General features: G+C 43.6%; 1 protein-coding gene across 1 annotated transcript; it reads right to left on the minus strand.

The window, feature by feature from the left end:
* Positions 1–5,878: 5,878 nt before the first annotated feature.
* Positions 5,879–15,786, minus strand: LOC115279685 (cytochrome P450 2G1). Its single transcript, XM_029924197.1, has 9 exons — positions 15,607–15,786; positions 14,849–15,011; positions 13,203–13,352; positions 11,338–11,498; positions 10,918–11,094; positions 9,832–9,973; positions 8,192–8,379; positions 7,937–8,078; positions 5,879–6,060 (listed from the first exon to the last, which is right to left on the minus strand). The coding sequence occupies exons 1-9, from the start codon at positions 15,784–15,786 to the stop codon at positions 5,879–5,881; spliced, it is 1,485 nt and encodes a 494-aa protein (XP_029780057.1).
* Positions 15,787–17,962: the final 2,176 nt, after the last annotated feature.

Consider the following 17,962-nt stretch of genomic DNA (forward strand, 5'->3'; position numbering starts at 1 on the left):
TGTTTCCTTTGCATTGCAGAAGCTTTTTATCTTGATGAGGTCCAAGTAGTTCATTTTTGTTCTTGATTCCCTTGCCTCTGGGGATGTGTCAAGGAGGAAATTGCTGTGATTGAGGTCGAGGAGGCTATTTCCTGAGCAAGCAACATTTTTAAAATTTATTTATTTATTTTGAGAGAGAGTGAGAGAGAGAGAGAAAGAGAGAGAAGAAAGCATGTGCAAATGGGAGAGAGGCAGAGAGCCAGGGAGAGAGAATACTAAGCAGTCCACAAGCTGTCAGTGCAGAGCCTGACTCGGGGCTCAATCTCATGAACTGTGAGATCATGACTTATGCTGAAATCAAGAGTGGGACACTTAATTGACTGAGCCACCCAGATGCCCCAAAAGCTCAACATTTTATACCTCTCCATATGATGCCTTTTACTGCTAATCCCAAGGAGATGGGCAGAAATATACCAGGGGGTAGAGCAAAATACTGGAAGTTTAAAATTTTTAAAAAATTTTAAAATTTTTATTTATTTTTGAGAAATGGAGAGAGACAGGGTGGGAGAGGAGAGGGGCAGAGAGAGGGAGACACAGAAGTTGAAGCAGGCTCCAGGCTCTGAGCTGTCAACACAGAGCCCAATGTTGGGCTTGAACTCACAAGTGAGTTCATGCCCTGTGAGATCATGACCTGAGCTGAAGTCTGACGCTTAACAGACTGAGTCATCCAGGCACCCGGTTTAAATTTTTAAAAAATGTTTATTTATTTTTGAGACACAGAGAGAGAGAGAGAGAGAGAGAGAGAGCTAGAGAGAGTGAGTGAGCATGAGTGGGGAAGGGACAGAGAGAGGGAAACACAGAATCCAAAGCACGGTCCAGGCTCTGAGCTGTCAGCACAGAGCCTGACGTGGGGCTTGAACCCACGAACCGTGAGATCATGATCTCAGCCAAAGTCGGATGCTTAACCGACTGAGCCACCCAGGCACCCCATAAATGTTTATTTATTTTTTAGGGAGAGAGACAGAGACAGAGAGCAAATAGGGGAGAGGCAGAGAGAGAGAGGGAGATGAAGAATCCAAAGCAGGGTTCAGGCTCCAAACTGTCAGCCCAAAGCCTGATGTCAAGGTCAAACTCCAGAACTGTGACAACATGGCCTAAGCTGAAGTCAGACATCTAATCGACTGAGCCACCCAGGCGCTTCTGAATAACCTTTATATATAAATGAATATCCTTATATATAAATAACTTTATATATAAACTTCTTATGTATATAACAACAAAAAAGACAAACCAGGGTAAAGATGGGCAAAGTTATTTCACAGTAAAGGAAATATAAAGGGCCCATAAAGTGGGGAAAGATACTTAGCCTCATTAGTAATCAGGGAAACACAAATTATAATCAAACTGAGGCACTGTTTTGATTCCCAGTAAGTGAGCAAATTCTGAAATACTCAATAATAGCAACTGGTGGAGAGGACGGGACTGCTCTTGCAGATAGGAGGATTGCAGGTAAGGCGGTAATGTCGGAAAAGTTTGCTTTATGGAAAGGATTGAACTCAGTCTCCCCCCTACATGTGTATACGCTGAAGATGCTTGTGCAAGTTTGCACCAGGTAATGTATAAAAATGTCATGAAGCATCCATAATCGGATGGACAGGGGCGTCTGGGTGGCTCAGTCAGTTAAGCATCTGACTTGGGCTCGGATCATAATCACACGGTTCGTGAGTTCGAGCCCCATGTTCAGTGACTCTTGCTTCTCTCTCTCTCTCTCTCTCTCTCTCTCTCTCTCTCTCTCTCTCTCTCTCTGCCCCTTGCTCACTGCACCCTCTCTCCCCCCCCAAAATATAATAGGATATGGATGGACTGTGATGTTTTCATAAAATGGATCCATCCCATGAATGAAAATGAATTACAGCCACGTGCCTCAACATGGAATTGCAGAAACATAATATAGAGTGGGAGAAACATCACGGAAGAATACGCATAGTGTGATTCTGTGTATGTAAAGCTTAAAACCAGGCAAAACTAACGTAATATAAGCATGTATTGTTTCGAGATACTTCACATATGGGAAAACTCTCAAGAAAGGTGAGAGAATGATAAGTAGAAAATTCAGAATGCAGATTGCTTCTGAGGAGAAGCAAGGGATAGGATTGGAAAGGGACAGAGCGGATTTCTAAAGTTCTAATGTTTTACTTCCTAGGGGAAGTGGTTAATGTTCATTTTCTTTTCTTGAAACAGTTCATGTATGTTCTATAAATTGTTTGTACATATGTTAGGCATAGCGGGTTGAATGGTGGCCCTCAAAAGACATGCCTGCATTCTAATATCCAGGTCTTGTGAATGTTACCTTGTTTGGAAGAAGGACTTTGCAGGTGTAAGTAAGTTAAGGATCTTGAAATGAGAAGAATGTCATGGGTTATCTGGGTGGGTCATAAATCCAATGACAAGGTTCTTTATAAGAAGAAGGCAGAGAGGGACACCTGGGTGGCTCAGTTGGTTGACATCCGACTTCGGATCAGGTCATGATCTCACGGTTTAGGAGTTCGAGTCCCACATCGGGCTCTGTGCTGACAGCTCAAAGCCTGGAACCTGCTTTGGATTCTGTGTCTCCCTCTCTCTGTGCTCCTACCCTGCTCACACGCTGTCTTTGTCTCTCAAAAATAGATTAAAATGTTTTTTAAAAATTAAGAAAAAAAGAGAAGAATGCTGAGAGAGCAATGAGACACACAGAATTGAAGACAGACACAGGGGCACCTGAGTGGTTCAGTCGGTAAAGGGTCTGACTTTTGGCTTCAGCTCAGGTCATGGCCTTGCAGTTCATGGGCTCAAGCCCCACATCGGGCTTTGTGCTGACAGCACGGAGCCTGCTTGGAATTCTCTCTCTTCCTCTCTCTGCCTGTCTCCTCCTCTGTCTCACATATGCGAGTGTGTGCCCTCCCTCTCTTCCAAAATAAGTAAGTGAACATTAAAACAACAACACAAAAGAGACAGATGACGGAGGCAGAGGCGATGAGAAGACAGAGGCAGAGACTGGAGTGACGTGGCTAACAAACCACGGGAAGCCGGGGGTTGAGGGCAGCTGGTGGACGACAGAGGCTTGTCATGCACTACGACATCCTTGGGAAACTCATGCAATAGGTCTCACCATGGACGCTGGGTGGTTCAGTCGGTTTACCATCTGGCTCAGGTCATGGTCTCACGCTTTGTGAGTTTGAGCCCTAAATCAGGCTTTGCGCTGACAGCACGGAGCCTCCTTGGGATTCTCTGTCTCCCTCTCTCTCTGCCCCTCACCTACTCAGGCTCTCTTTGTCTCTCTCAAAAATAAATAAATGAAACCTTAAAAAAAATAAGTTTCACCAAAAAATTAACCATTTAAAATCTAAACAACATAAATCTATGTAAGTAGTTGGGCAGCCTTGTTCTTTTTTGTTTTAAATCAAATAACTTTATTACTTTTTTCCCACTGATGTTAAACGGATACACCCTGCTTATTAAAATAATTTAAACAGGGGCACTTGGGTGGCTCAGTCAGTTAAGCGTCCAACTTCGGCCCCGGCCATGATCTCAGGGTTCGTAAGTCTGAGTGCCTCATCGGCTCTCTGTTGTCAGGATGGAGCCTGCTTCACATCTTCTGTTCCTCTCTTTCTCTGCCCCTCCCCAGCTCTCTCTCTCTCAAATAATAAATACGCATTAAAAAACAATTTAAACAACACAGAAAATGATAAAGTACAACTCACCCAATGGTAATTATCATTCCGAAACACTTAATCCTTCTCTACATCCCCATGGATAGAATATATGTCTTCACATCTTGATCTTGGCCATGGCCCTGTGATTTGCTTTGAGACATGGATGTGAAATGATCACAGACATGAAAAGCACTTGTGCAGTTGGGTTTTCCCTCCTTCCCCTCTGCCGTCACCACAAAAAACAGGGCCGGGCTGGGCCACTGGATGTCACTGGAAGATGACGGCCATCAGGAGGGGGGCTGAGGCCAGACCGGCCAAGCCCCGGCTCAACCTCCAGATGCCTAAGTTCAAGAAATGCTGATCTTTGAATGAAATGTTGTGCTTTGTTACCCAAGAAAATAAGGTTTTCCATTTGGGTAAACTTTCTTCCAGACCTTTCTGAACGCACATAAACGTATGTTAGTATCAATTACACGTACTGTTCTCTTGGCCAGAAGCCTTGTTCCCCCACAACTTGTGACAGACTACTTCATAATATTCAAGGCTCCTCTGAAGTTGGGTTCCTTTTTTTCCAGCTTCGTTTATAACTGACATGTAACACTGTGTAAGTGTAAAGTGGACAACATGCTGATGTGGTGCGTATATATATTGCAAAATAATTACCAAGATAGGGTTAGTTACCACTTTTATCACCTCATCTATCACTATCTTCTTTGGTGGTAAGAACACTTGAGATTTTTTTATTTAAGTTTTTAAAAATGTTTATTTATTTATCTTGAAAGAGCGGGAGGGAGAGAGAGAATCCCAAGTAGGCTCCATGCTGCCAGCATAGAGCCCAACATGGGATTCAATCCCATGACCCTGGGATCATGACATGACTTGAAATCAGGAGTCGGACACTGAACCTACTGAGCCACCCAGGCACCCACCAGGATTTATTTTTTAATCAACTTTCAAGTATGTATTATTATACTGTTAAGTATAGTCACTGTGCTAAACATTAGCTCTTCAGAACTTACTTGTCTTAAAACTGGAAGCTTGTACTTTCTGATCAACATCTTCCCACTTGCCCAACCCCCAGACCCTGGAAATTACCAGTCTAACCTCTGTTTCTTTAAGTTTAGCTTTTTAAGATCCCACACATGAGTGAGATCATGCAATACTTGTCTTTCTAAGTTAGAGTGAACCCTAATGAAACTATGGACTACATTAATAACAAGATAACTTAAATACAGAGAACAAACTGAGGGTTGATGGAGGGAGTCGGGGGGAGGGGGAAATGGCTGATGGGCATTGAGGCGGGCGCTTGTTGGGATGAGCACTGGAAGCTCCTTTTAGACCAGGAAGGCAGGTTTGGAGGGAGAGATGATCGATGGAGGTGGGATCGAGCCAGCAAGATGGTTGAACACGGAGTATTAAGAGGGTGGGCCATCCAGTGGGAAGTCCCTGGTGGTTGACTGCCAGGAAGGATGATTAATGACAGGGACGTCTTGAGGCACCTGAGTGGCCCAGTCAGTTAAGCCTCTGACTCTTGATTTCAGCTCAGGTCATGATCTCATCATTGGTGGGATCAAGCGCTGGGTCTGGCTCTGCGCTGACAGCACGGATCCTGCTTGGGGTCCTCCCCCCCCATCCCCCTCATAAATAAAAAAGTAAACATTAAAAGAATAACAGGGATGTCTAAAATGTCATTTTAGGTTGTTTCCTAAGCCCTACAGTGACAGCACACACAACACATAAGAAGCCTACCACACACAGCAGTCTTGATACTCTGGTCGCATTTATTTTATTTTGTTTTGTTTTATTTTATTTTATTTATCTTATTTTGTGTGGGAGATGATAATTAGGGAGAAGATTGGTGAACTACATTTGGGTCACTATGAGCGCACACCTACACATCAAGACATAGACCTACAACAAGAATTTGGTGGAGATGGGAAGCGTGGGCAGGAGGGAAGGTGAGACGCAAATACTCCAGATTGTGGCTGGTATCTGGGAGAGCGCATTGCTTTCCCACTGGATGCAGCCGAACACAGCTCAATATTTACTTGCAGGTGACCCTCACTGACCTGCAGTCCCATATGGTACGAATAGTACGTTCTCTTAGAGCTGTGGGGAGAATGTAAAGAGATGAGGTGGTGGTGCACCTGTACCGGCGGGAAGAGCTCTGTTCTCCCACGGTTCCTTCCGCGTCCAATAGGGGGCGCTCAGCGGGCTTTGAGGCAGAGCTCGTAGGTCGGTGGGATGTTGCCAAAGCCTGAGACCCTGGGTGTGATATCGATGTCAGCGGGCGGCACCATCGGGTGCAGAGAGAAGTTCTGAAGGATGGAGGTGAAGTAGAGAAAGAGTTCCATGCGGGCCATGGCCTCGCCCAGGCAGATGCGCTTTCCTGTGGGCACAGGGGAGGGCGGGAAGGCGGCTTATATCTACACTGGGATAATAAGGGTGTGGGGAGCTCTCTGGTCCCATCACCCCTCTGAGCCTGCTCAGTATCCCTGGGGTCATGATAATACCTACTTTGTGGGGTTATTATAAAGACTCCTATAAAGAGTGCTCAGCTTGGATCTGCCATTTGTAGGCGGCGGGGATCCACACGGGGCAGCTACTTCTCTGATGGCTTGATTCCATCAATCCCAAGATGGAATGGTTCTAAAAGTCCTCGAATTTGAAGATTCTGTGCATTCAATTTCTCAAGGGTTTATCAAATGCCTACTAGGTGTCAGACGCTAGTGAGGTGCGGCGGGTGGGGGGGGGAGGAGATGAAAAGAAAGCTCACATTTGAACAGTGCTTACTATTTGTTGGTCACTCTTCAATGGTTTGTAGAAATGAGTCTCCATTTAAAAAATTAAAAAAAAAATTTTTTTTGAGAGGGTGGGGAGGTGCAGAGAGAGAGGGAGACACGTAATCTGAAGCAGGCTCCAGGCTCCGAGCTGTCAGCACAGAGCCCGATGAGGGGCTGGAACTCACACACTGAAATCATGACCTGAGCCAAAGTTGGAGGCTTAAGGGACTGAGCCACCCAGATACCTCTCCATTTTATAGACAGGGAACTGAAGTAACTTACCTTTTTCGACCTTTTTTTTTTTTTTTTGAGAGAGAGAGCACAAGCATAGGCAGGGGAAAGGTGGGGATGGAAAGGGGGACAGAGAGAGAGAGAGAATCTTCAGCAGTCTCTACCCTCAGCACGGAGCTAGTGGCAGAGATCATAACCTGAGCCAAAATCCAGAGTCAGGAGCTCAACCAACTGAGCCACCCAGGTGCCCACGACTCTATCATTTGTAAGTGTGGGATGGGATCTTTTTTCCTAACCACAGCACTGACTCCAAGTTCAGTATGGTTTATACTTAAAATACTATTCTAAGCTAGTATGTCATGGGTCACAGGCAAAAACACCTGCTGCCTATTTTTGTACTGCCTGTAAACTGTTAGAAAAAAAACCACAGACCCAATATGGAGTCACTTATGTTAGGCCAAGTCATCAAATCAGTCTCCTAATGGCAGTTTCAATCTCCTCCCAGAAATGTAGTCTTAACCAGTTAGGAATTTTTTTTATCAACTCCAATGAGGTGAGCTGTCACAGGGACACTCTCCATCCCTTAAGGGAAGGTGAGGTAATTCACCTAATAAGACCCCCTGTCTTTCCCCCAGGAGAAGGTGACCTTGTCTGAAACAATCTGTTCTTTTCCTTTGCTAATAACTTCTTGCCCACCCTCCTTCCTATAATGACCTCCCATTTCTACAAATCACCTAATAAAGCCAATTACGTATTTAAATTCACTCAATTGAATATTTGTTCTTTAAGAAAACTAAGAATGCTTTTCACATTTTAAATGGTTGAAAACAACCAAAAGAAAGGCAATATTTTGTGACATGTGAACTGGATGAAATTCAAATTTCTATGTCCATAAATAAAGGTTTTCGGCATCACAGATTTTTCACCATTTTTGTACTGTCCGTGATCATTTCCACAGTGGGGCAGCTGAGTAGTTCAGACTGCATAGTTCAGACAGGTACAAAATGGCTGGTGAAAACTAAAATATTTTCTATTCCATCTTTAACAGAAAGAGTTTGCTGACCTCTGGTTAGTGCTATTCCCTTTCTAATTATTAGAGTCAACGTTTCTAATATCGTATGATTCCAAGATTCTGGGATTCTGCGAAACAGCATTCAACTTCCCATTCAGACCTGAACATGAAATACAGACCAATGGTTGGGGGGCACATCTAGCATATTCCTGGGGTGAACTCAGACCATAGGAACCTACCAGAAGAAAAAGGTACAAAGGCTTCATTCTTCTTGAAGCGGCCCTGCTCATCCAGGAAGTGTTGGGGATAGAAGGCATCCGGGTAGCGGAAGTATTTAGGGTCTTTGAGGACAGAGCCAAGTAGAGGGAACACATCGGTGCCCTGGGATGACAATGGGAAGTTATGAGAAGTCAATGTTGGAGGATGGGGACAGGGAGCCAGGAGTAGGGGGGTTGGGGTAGAGGGAGAAGGGGTAACAACGAACCCAACTCCACCTTGGGCAGAAGGTAGCCTCGGAAATGAGTGTCCCGGATAACGTTATGGGGGACCCCCATGGGTACGATGTCTGTCAGTCTCTGTATCTCATGGATCACAGCGTCTGTGTAGGGCATCTTGGCTCGGTCATCCACACTTGGGATTCGGTGTGGTCCAATCACCTGTTCAATCTCCTCATGGATCTTGGCTAGAAGGGGCCAGAAAACATAGCAGACAAGGACACAGGAGGTGTTTCTACAAGCCAAGAGTAGGCTGTGGGTTTGTATCTTTAATACCTGTGGACCCTGAGGAAGCAGACCATGCATGTTTGCATTGCCTCTTTATTCTTAACACCTGACACATTGGTGGGGTTAATAAATACTCGTCAGACCATTGGGAGGCACACCGCCTGGAGCCTTGAGTGCCCACTGGGATGTTTGGTCTTTATCTTGAAAGCACGAACGAGCAGGGCAGTGTCTCCATCCCAAATGGGGTTTCATACCCAGACTTTTGACAGGCTTGGAAGAAGTGCAATACATAATGAGGACAAGATTGAAGCAAGTGACATAATTATGTAACAGGAATTAAGAACACTATTGGTGCAGCGACCCATCCCTGCACTTCCTGGATGAGTGACCTTGAGGCACATGGCTTTACCATCTGAGCCTGTTTCTTCATCTTCCAAATGGATGTGATGGCCCAACAAGCTCATAGAGTAGTAAAATTTACATAAAATCTAGTGTGCAAGTAACCAGAATAGGGCCTAGCACATAGCAGGTGTGCATTAAACATCGATTATTTAGATTAGTAAATGATGACTGGGACAATGGAGGAAAGACTAGAAAAGTTTGAGTGGAATCAAGTTAGTCTGTCCCATCATCTATATGAGGAAAAATTTTTTTGGCTTGTTTTGAACTGCATTAGAAGGGGGAGGCCAAAATTAGGGGTTTTCCTTAAGCAAGGAATGAGCTCCCCAATTCTAGAGTTATCCACCAGGCCAGACTGCAACTTGTTGGAGGTGGGTTATTTCTGATTCTGGCACTATAGTCAACTAAATAATGGCACCAAAAATATCTACCTCCTAATCCCTGAACCCATGCATGTTACCATATAGGACAAGAGAGACTTTGAAGACGTCTTAAATTAAGGATCTTGAGATGCAGAGATTATCCTGGATTATCCAGCTTGGCCCTAAATATAATCACAAGTGTCCGTAGAGGGAAGCAGAAGGTCAGAGTCGGAGAAGGAGATGTGACAACTGAGGCAAAGAGATCTGAAGTTGCGATAATCCTGACTCTGAAGATGGAGGAAGGGCTATGAGCCCAAGAATGCAAGGGATACAGCTCTCGGAGCTGAAAAAAAGCAAGGAATCTGATTCTACCTTGGTTTGGCCCAGTGAAAACTTGTGTGAACTTCTGAACTCCAGCACTGTAAGATAACGGTTTCTAGCAATTTATTATGACAGCCATAGGAAACTAACACAGGTGCCAAGTGGAAGATTCAATTAAATGGCCTTCCAAGCCACAGATTGAGAGATTCCACGTCCTAAGATTCTTAAGTGTGAGGAGTGTAAGACTATGGGGTTATAAGGTGTCAAGAGTATGTCTTCCTCTCTGTTGGGAGCGGGAGTCACCAGTAAGCAGCTCAGGTGGACCCTCACCTTCCACCTCAGGATGCTTCATCATTAGCAGCAAGCCATAACGTAGCGTGGAGCTCACAGTCTCTGTGCCAGCAAAGAAGAGGTTGAGAGTGGTGAGGACCAAGTTCTTGAGATTGAATTCCGTGTGGGGATTATTTTTATCCTGAAAATGAGAAGGATAGGAAATCAAATCACCCTCTGTCTTTATCTTCTTATTTTGTGAAAACACCATGGATGAGTAAAGCGAGGGAGTATCTGAAAGAGGAAATAGTCAAAGCAAAGGCCCTGGGGCAGGAGGGCACCTGCTGTGTTAGAGGAGTAGCAAGGAGGAGGTTAGTGCAGTTGGAGTGGACAGTGAGGAGAATGGGAGGGGAGAAGAGTAGAGATTCGAAAGTTCTAGGACATTAAGCTATATAATTATAAACTTCTGAGTGCTGAGGTTTGTATAATAAATATATATAGAAGTTTCTAAAATTCTAAGACTCTATGATACAGAAGTTAAATTTCTACATTTTAAAGACTTTTAAGTTTAAACTCTTACACGTAAAGCCTTAAAAGTCTAAGCTTCTCAAATTCTAAGACTGTAAAGACTCTGGTTTTCTGTATTGGTAGTCTTTGGCAGTTGTAATCATAAATGATTTAAAAGGGATAAGGTTTTAAGTTTCCTTGCTCCTAAAATTTTTTGATTCAAAGTTTATTTTAAAGGTGTAAGAGTTTGTTTTTACAGTTTCTATGTCTCATCTATAAGTAAAAGTCAACCATGTGAAGCAATGCTTGCTCTTTTGTCTACAACATGTTTATAGATTAAAGTTGCAGGTGCTAAGGAATAAGATGATGAGAGGTAAGGATTGGGGTGTTTTGTTTTTTTTATGTTTTTTAATTTATTTTTAAGAGACAGAGACAGCATGAGCAGGGGAGAGTCAGAGAGAGAGAGGGAAATACAGAATCTGAAGCAGTCTCCAAGCTCTGAGCTAGCTGTCAGCACAGAGCCCAATGCGGGGCTTGAACTCCCAAACCGTGAGATCATGACCTGAGCTGAAGCCTGATGCTTAACCGACTCAGCCACCCAGGCGCCTCAGGATTGGGGTTTTAAAAGGGAAGAGGTACCTGGTGCATCTTGATGAGGAAGCAGTCAATGAAGTCCCGAGGGTTTTGTTGGTCAAGAGATACTTCGTTGATCTTGACCCTTGAGGCAATGAAGTCCTTGAGCTCCTCTATCAAGTAGTAGATGCGATTGTGTCTTCCTGGCAAATATTGCATGATTCCAGAATACATGTCATAGAGCTGTGGGGAAGAGGAAAAGGGGGTTGTCAGCAATGGGCACCTGAGGTCAGCATAGGCTGAGTCTTGAGTCAGATAGTCAGGCTCAACCTCCAGCATGGGTCTGAGGACTGGGTGAGTCCATTTGGTTCTTGGAGACTCTCAGGGCATATTGCCTCCAAGGGCTGTGGGGAAGATTAAGCGAGGTATAGGCAGGTGCTTAGTTTACTGAAAATGGGAGTGGGCAGGGAGGTGGCTGGTGGGCACCTGGGCCCAGGGTGTGCTCATCTCAATGAAACTCTCATTGATCATCTGCAGCAGCTTCAGGAACTGCTTGTCTTCATAGTCAAAGCGGCTTCCAAAGACGACAGAACTGATGACATTGGAGACAGTGCGGCTCAGGAAGAAGGTGGGTTCGATGGGGGAACCTGGGTGATAGAAATTGTCTATGTTAGAGGCAGTGATTAGGAACACGGGGTGGGGAATCATTCAGTCACGGCTATGAGTCCTAACTCCACTGCTTAATAGCATGTGTTAGTTACTTCATTTTGTGTGTCTGTGTTTTTAGTCTAGATTTCCCAGTCTGCAAATTGGTTTAGTAACCACTAAACCTGAGGCTTCAATATAATTATCCATGTGAAATGTTTAGCACAGTCCTTGCATGAAGTAAGTACTCAGGAAATGCTGGCGGAGTTCAATTATCACTTTTTGGCATTAGTATTTATTTATTTTTTTTAATTTTTTTAAATGTTTTATTTATTTTTGATACAGAGAGAGACTGAGCGTGAGAAGGGGAGGGGCAGAGAGAGAAGGAGACGCAGAACCGGAAGCAGGCTCCAGGCTCCGAGCTAGCTGTCAGCACAGAGCCGGACACGGGGCTAGAACCCACAAACATGAGATCTGACCTGAGCCGAAGCCGGAGGCTTAACCGACTGAGCTACCCAGGTGCCCCTGGCATTAGTATTTAGTTGTGTTTGTGTAGAGTCACATATTTGGGAAAGAAGTTGTGAAGAAGTTGTGTTATGGGACACATTAGAAAAAAAGATGACTGAATTCGGTGTATCTCTATCAATGACTCCATTTGAGTTGTTAAGAAAATTCTTCCCTTGACCTTAGCTGCACCATCCAAAACAGGATGCTGGCGGCACCTGGCTGGCTCAGTCAGGTAAGCGTCTGATTTCGGCTCAGGTCATGATCTCACCACTTGTGGGTTTGAGCCCTGCATCAGGCTCTGTGCTGACAACTCAGAGCCTGGAGCGTGCTTCTGATTCTGTGTCTCCCTCTCTCTCTGTCCCTCTCCCATTCATATTCTGTTTCTTTCTCCCCAAAATAAATAAACATTAAAAGATAATTTAAAAAATAAAACAGGATGCTGGATTGGGGGACAATTTCTCCAACACAAGGCTCATATTCACAAATACATAATTTTGCAAATAATTTATAGGGGTACAAGAATATTCAAGGCCTTTATGTAGAGTGTTTAGCATCCATGAGACCCAGAAGATAAATCTCTGATTTAGAGAAATTTATCTCTCTATCTTTTATCTATTCATTTCTGTAGTTTTTAGCTGCCATGTCTTTTTTTTCACTTCAAATCCCACTGGTTCCAGGTTATTTTGGAGCAGGGATCAGACTCCTTAAAAATATAATCAAATGGGCTTAGAGTTTCAGATCTGTAAGATGAAAAAATCCTAAAGATCTGTTTCACAACAACATAAATATACTCAACACTGAAGAGTACACTTAGTAATGGTTAGAATGGTAAAAATTTATGTTATGTGTTTCTTATGACAATTGTATATATGTGTTATATGTATACATATATAGGTAATTAGATTTGATCCCATCACCAGTAAAAGGCTCTATTTTACACATTGTAAGAGTCTGCACATGATTTCAAGAGCTCATAAAATCCTTGAGATCCATTGATTAAAGCTTCTGCACAAGTGGTATCTAAGGGTCTTTCATTTTAAATTTTAACATGAAACTTGGCTGGAAATCTGAGTAAACCCTTAGGCATTTCCATCATTTCCCATTCTAGAGCTTCCTCCCACCAGGGCCCATCATCTCAGGCCTGAGCTCTCTGTAACAATTCAGTCACCTTGTAGCCCTGCCCCCTTTGGCCCCCATACCCTTGGTCTTCCGTAATTCCTCTAGTAAGAAGCCAGCCTCCTCCTGGATCCGCTCCTCAATGCTCCGCTTTCCCATCCCGAAGTCCCGAAGAATGGTCAGGGAGAAGCGTCGGAGAATCCGCCATCGCTCTCCGTTAGCCAGAGCTACACCTGTCGGAATCTCCGTGTCAGCCTCCTCCCCTCCCTGTGTCCAAATTTGTGATACACAAAGATTGGGACAAATTATGAAAGCTCTAGACTGCTCTCAAGGAAGCTCCTCCCAACTTCCTAGGCTTGATGGAGAGACTATGGTTCCCTCCCTACAGGACCTCAAAAATAGTCTAGGTTTGAGATGGAGGGAAAGGAAATCAGCCTGGGAATGAATGGGGGAGATCAAGGAGAATTTCTTACAAGATAAAGACCTAGAACTGGATAAATAACTGGATGGGTGCATAGGAATGTGGAGGGAAGGACAGATAGAGTACCATATACAGTACCCTGGAATGGACTGCTATTTTCCACATACCACTTGGATTCTTTAGACATATACATACATACACACAGAATCTCACACCTGTACATCAATATACACATACACAAAAAGAATTATTTTGTACTAAGAAACATTTAGAAATTACAAGATGTGCATGGATTGATGAATTAATGTTTGGAGACTCAATGAATTATTTCATTAATGAAATGAAACTAATTAATTATTTCATTAATAATGGAAGAATTTTTTACTGGAATGACTGATGGATGGATGAAAGGCTCAATGGATGAGTAAAGAGTTAGTGAATAGATAGCTTGATATAAATGGATAAATGGTTGGGAAGATATATGGATGGAAAGATTAATAGATGAGTGAATGATGGGAAGATTAATGAATGGATGGGTGAATGATGGATAGAGGGGTAAATGGAAAGTTAATTCATAGATGTCTAGATAAATTGGGTAGAAAGAAGTTTATATAGGTGCCCAGGTGGCTTAGTTGGTTGAGCATGACTTGACTTCAGCTCAGGTTATGATCCCAGGGTCTTGAGATCAAGCCCCTCAATGGGCTCCATGCTGAGCATGGAACCTGCTTAAAACTCTCTCTCTTTCCCCTCTGTCTCTCTCTTCCTTGCTTGTGGACTCTCTCTCTCTAAAAAACATAAATAAATAATAAGAAAAGCTAATTAATAAATGGATTTTTGGTGGAAGTATGGGTCAGCGGAAAAGTGGATAAATGGAAGGACATGATATGGATGGATGGAAAGAATGGCATGAGGCATCTTGGAATTGAAGGGTATGGACAGTTAGAAATGGATGTATAAATAACACTACAAAGATATCTACTTAAATGGAGGCAGCAGAGACCTATGTGTGTGTATATGTAAACAGAAATAAGAAGGTTGGCTATAAGGGCTTTAATGGATACACATTAAAAACAGAAGTAATAGAGCTGATACTCAAGAATCAGATGGTTTGGGTTCAAAACAAAATGGTTTTATCACTTACTGTGTGATATTACCTAACCTTTCTCACCCTCAGCTTCCTCATTTGCAAAATTAGTAAGACATTAATAGTTCTCTCAAAGGAGTCAATGCAGTAATTCATGTGGAGTATTTATCAAAGAACCGGGGACATAGGGAGTGTATAATCATTTTGTTGTTGTTGTTACTTACCATAGCCTTGGAAGTTTCGCTCTATTGAAGCCAGTTCTCCGCGGCCACTGAACTCCTCGGCTCGGTCTACCAGGGCCTCCTTCACTGCCTCATGTCCACATAAAACAACTACTGGCCGCGGACCCATGTACACAGTGAAGACTGGGCCATACTTCTCCCTGAGCTAGGAGTAAAGGAAGACAAAAAAGGAGGAAGCTGACTGGAGCACCAAGTATAGACCAATCAAGGACCTTAGGGGTGGAAGTTTCAAGAGAGTACAAATGTGGGAATAACAGTTAAGGAGAGAGAAGTCTTGGGCTTGGAAGGACTTTTGAAAAAAAGGCACAGATGCCTTTGCTCCTGTGATCCTGGGCAAGACCCCCGCCCCCAACACCTCCACAATCCTTAGTTTCCTCATCAGTAAAATGGTGGACCTAGATGAGCTGAACCTATGCTTCTCTCTCTGCAATGCTTAATTTCTAGAACCTTAAGATTTCATGATATTGAGTGTCAGAGTTCTAAGATCATTGGAGAGCTTGAGTTCTTGTGTTTAAGTGTGTAAGGTGCTGTGATTCCAAGGTCCTGATACTGTGAGAGTCTTAAGTTCCAGTGTCCCAGGAGTCTGTGTTTCCAGGGGTTTAAGATTCTGCAATTTCAGTATTCTAAGGTTTATAAAGTCTTTGTTTCCAAGAGTCTGTGTTTTGGACAATAGAAGTTTATACATGTTTCTATAGAATTCGTTGCTTTTGGTTCTGTAAGAGGAGTAGTAGCAGACTTACCTTCATGAAAGACTGAAAAGTGGCATCAGTGCGGACTTGCAACACGTTCCCCAGGAAGGGTATTGGTGTGGGACCAGGGGGCAGCTTCCCCGCCTTGTTGCTCCTTTTCCAGACAATGAGGATGAGCAGGCAAGACAAGGAGAGTGCCAGAAAGATGGTGAAGGCCCCTCCCAGCTCCATGGTGCCAGGTTGAGGGGTTGTGTCCAGGGCACTAGATCCTTCTTAAATATGTTCTGGAAAATCAGCTGTGCAGAAATCTGAACACCCTGAGATTCAAGTTTTCCGGGTAGAGAAGCCATTAGAGAGGATATTGCTTTATCTGGGGGAGGTGGTTATATAACCTATAATCTCCCACGTGAATAAAGATGGATTGAATTCACCCAGGGAAATCCAGTGGGGCCATCTATCTTTCTTTGTATTTCCAGTCCCTCAGCTCAACCCCTAGTTCAACATGTCCTGGTAGGATATGGGAGGCAGTTGAACATCATTTTTGGGCTATTGTATTTAGGAACCAGACAACCTGGGTTCAAATTTCAGCTCCACCTTCTCACCACTGGGTGAATTGCTTAATCTTCTTGGCCTTAGTTTCCCTATCTGTCAAAAATAGGGTAACCACACTATTTTAGAAAGTCTTGGTAGAGAACAAAGATGACTCCTTTCTCTTTGCCAGACCTTAATTTGTCATTAAAAAAATACAGTAGAATGAAGATTTGGAATGGCAAAAGAAATAACTCAGTTGAAAGGGTTTTATTCAACAAGTTCTTGTTTACACTCAAAGTGATATTAAATGGTAATAATCAAAGATTACTTGTGTTGATTTATCAGGACTTTGCTGGTGTATGTCTGTGTGTGCACATTCATTTTCAAAGTCTAAGATATAGAGACCACCTCTGAGCCCCACCTCTAGAAACATGGCCTACTGATTGTTCTTTATTTATCTAAATAAACAGTTTTCAGCACTTTTTGTACCAAATGTCTGTAAATCTTCTTTACTGTTCTGAAACAAAATTCCTGGATATTATGTCCTAGCTATACATGTTATTATACAAAATCAGATGCCCTTCTCATGTGTCCAGATTCTCAGACTTGGAAAATAAATCCCTTAGTGAACCTGCAGGCTTTGGAATAAGACCTGGCTGCCTGGGCTGAGGCATGCTGTATCCAAAGAAGTGGCGAGGATTCTGGGAAAACTGAGTGCCTCCCAGTGCACCACCTTCTGGAACTTCGATGAGCTACCCAGATGTCTTTTGTGTGGTAAGAGTTAGCTTTAGGCTGCCTCCTATGACTCTCCCAGCTTTGGCTTCTCCCTTCCATTATGACCTCCTCCCCGACACACTTACACCCATTCAGGATTAGTCCCTTAATTAATTGTTTGTGATGGTGGTGGTTGAGTCTGGTCTTCCCATTCAGACAGGAAAAGAGAAAGTGTCCTTAGGGCAGCCCCCCTCACCATCCCACTCTAGGCAAGAAGCCAAGAGGAGAGGCACTTGAACTAAATGGTGCAAGCAAGTTAAAGAGACGGAGAAGCACATGGAGAGGAAGATTGTGCCAGGTATCATGTGACGAAGAGAGAGACCAAGACCGGAGGGAAACAAAGGAGAAAAGAAAGGTGCAGAGAAATAGGACCAGAGTGAGATCAAAATAGAGCAGAGAGAGAGAGAAAGAGAATAAGTCAACTAGAGGAATCAAGGAAGAAACAGAGACTAAAGAAAATTCAAAGAAACAGAGAGAGGGAGAGACAATCAGAAAAAAATCACAAAGCTTCAGGAGACAGAGCTAGAGACTGAGAAAGAGACACAAGGCCAAGAAAGAAGAAACAAGAGGAACCCAGAGAGCTAGTGCCCCCTCCCTCTCCCTCCTCCTCCCTCAATCATTACTGAAAAACCATTGGAGGTGGAGATGGACAGGGAGACAGAGTCGAAGAAACAGAGAGGTACAGAGACAGAGACACACCCAGAGCAAAGTGAAATGCAAAGCAAAGATTGGGCTTCACAGGGTGTGTGCATGCAATGGAGCCTGAATCATTTTATGCCTAGCCACATTCCCCTCCTTTGGGACCAAGAAATGCTGTGATGCTACCAGGGATGTCATTATTTGTTGTCATCTTTGTGCCAGGCACTGTGTTCTGTGCCTAACCAACAGAATAACTTCTAACCCAAAGGAGCAGCTTACAGGGCAGGGCAAGTGGACAATGGCATACAAGGGGCCACACTCCATGAGTCTGGAGACTGGCAGATGTGAAATCCCTAGGAAATGGACCTCTCCTCCTTGGAGCCTTCCTCCTCTGTATTTGGGACATGATAACAATAGTACCACCTTCATAGGATTTTTGAAGTTTGCCACAGAACAAAGAGCT

This window comes from Suricata suricatta, chromosome 16 (assembly GCF_006229205.1).
Source record: "Suricata suricatta isolate VVHF042 chromosome 16, meerkat_22Aug2017_6uvM2_HiC, whole genome shotgun sequence".
NCBI lineage: Eukaryota > Metazoa > Chordata > Mammalia > Carnivora > Herpestidae > Suricata > Suricata suricatta.

Excerpts from the sequence above, each read along its gene's own strand:
- LOC115279685 (XM_029924197.1), bottom strand. The coding sequence starts at position 15,786 with ATGGAGCTGGGAGGGGCCTTCACCATCTTTCTGGCACTCTCCTTGTCT. Across the intron at positions 8,079-8,191 it reads GAGGCTACCTTCTGCCCAAG|GGCACCGATGTGTTCCCTCT; the intron begins GTGGAGTTGGGT and ends TTGTCATCCCAG. Across the intron at positions 6,061-7,936 it reads CTTTGTACCTTTTTCTTCTG|GAAAGCGCATCTGCCTGGGC; the intron begins GTAGGTTCCTAT and ends CTGTGCCCACAG.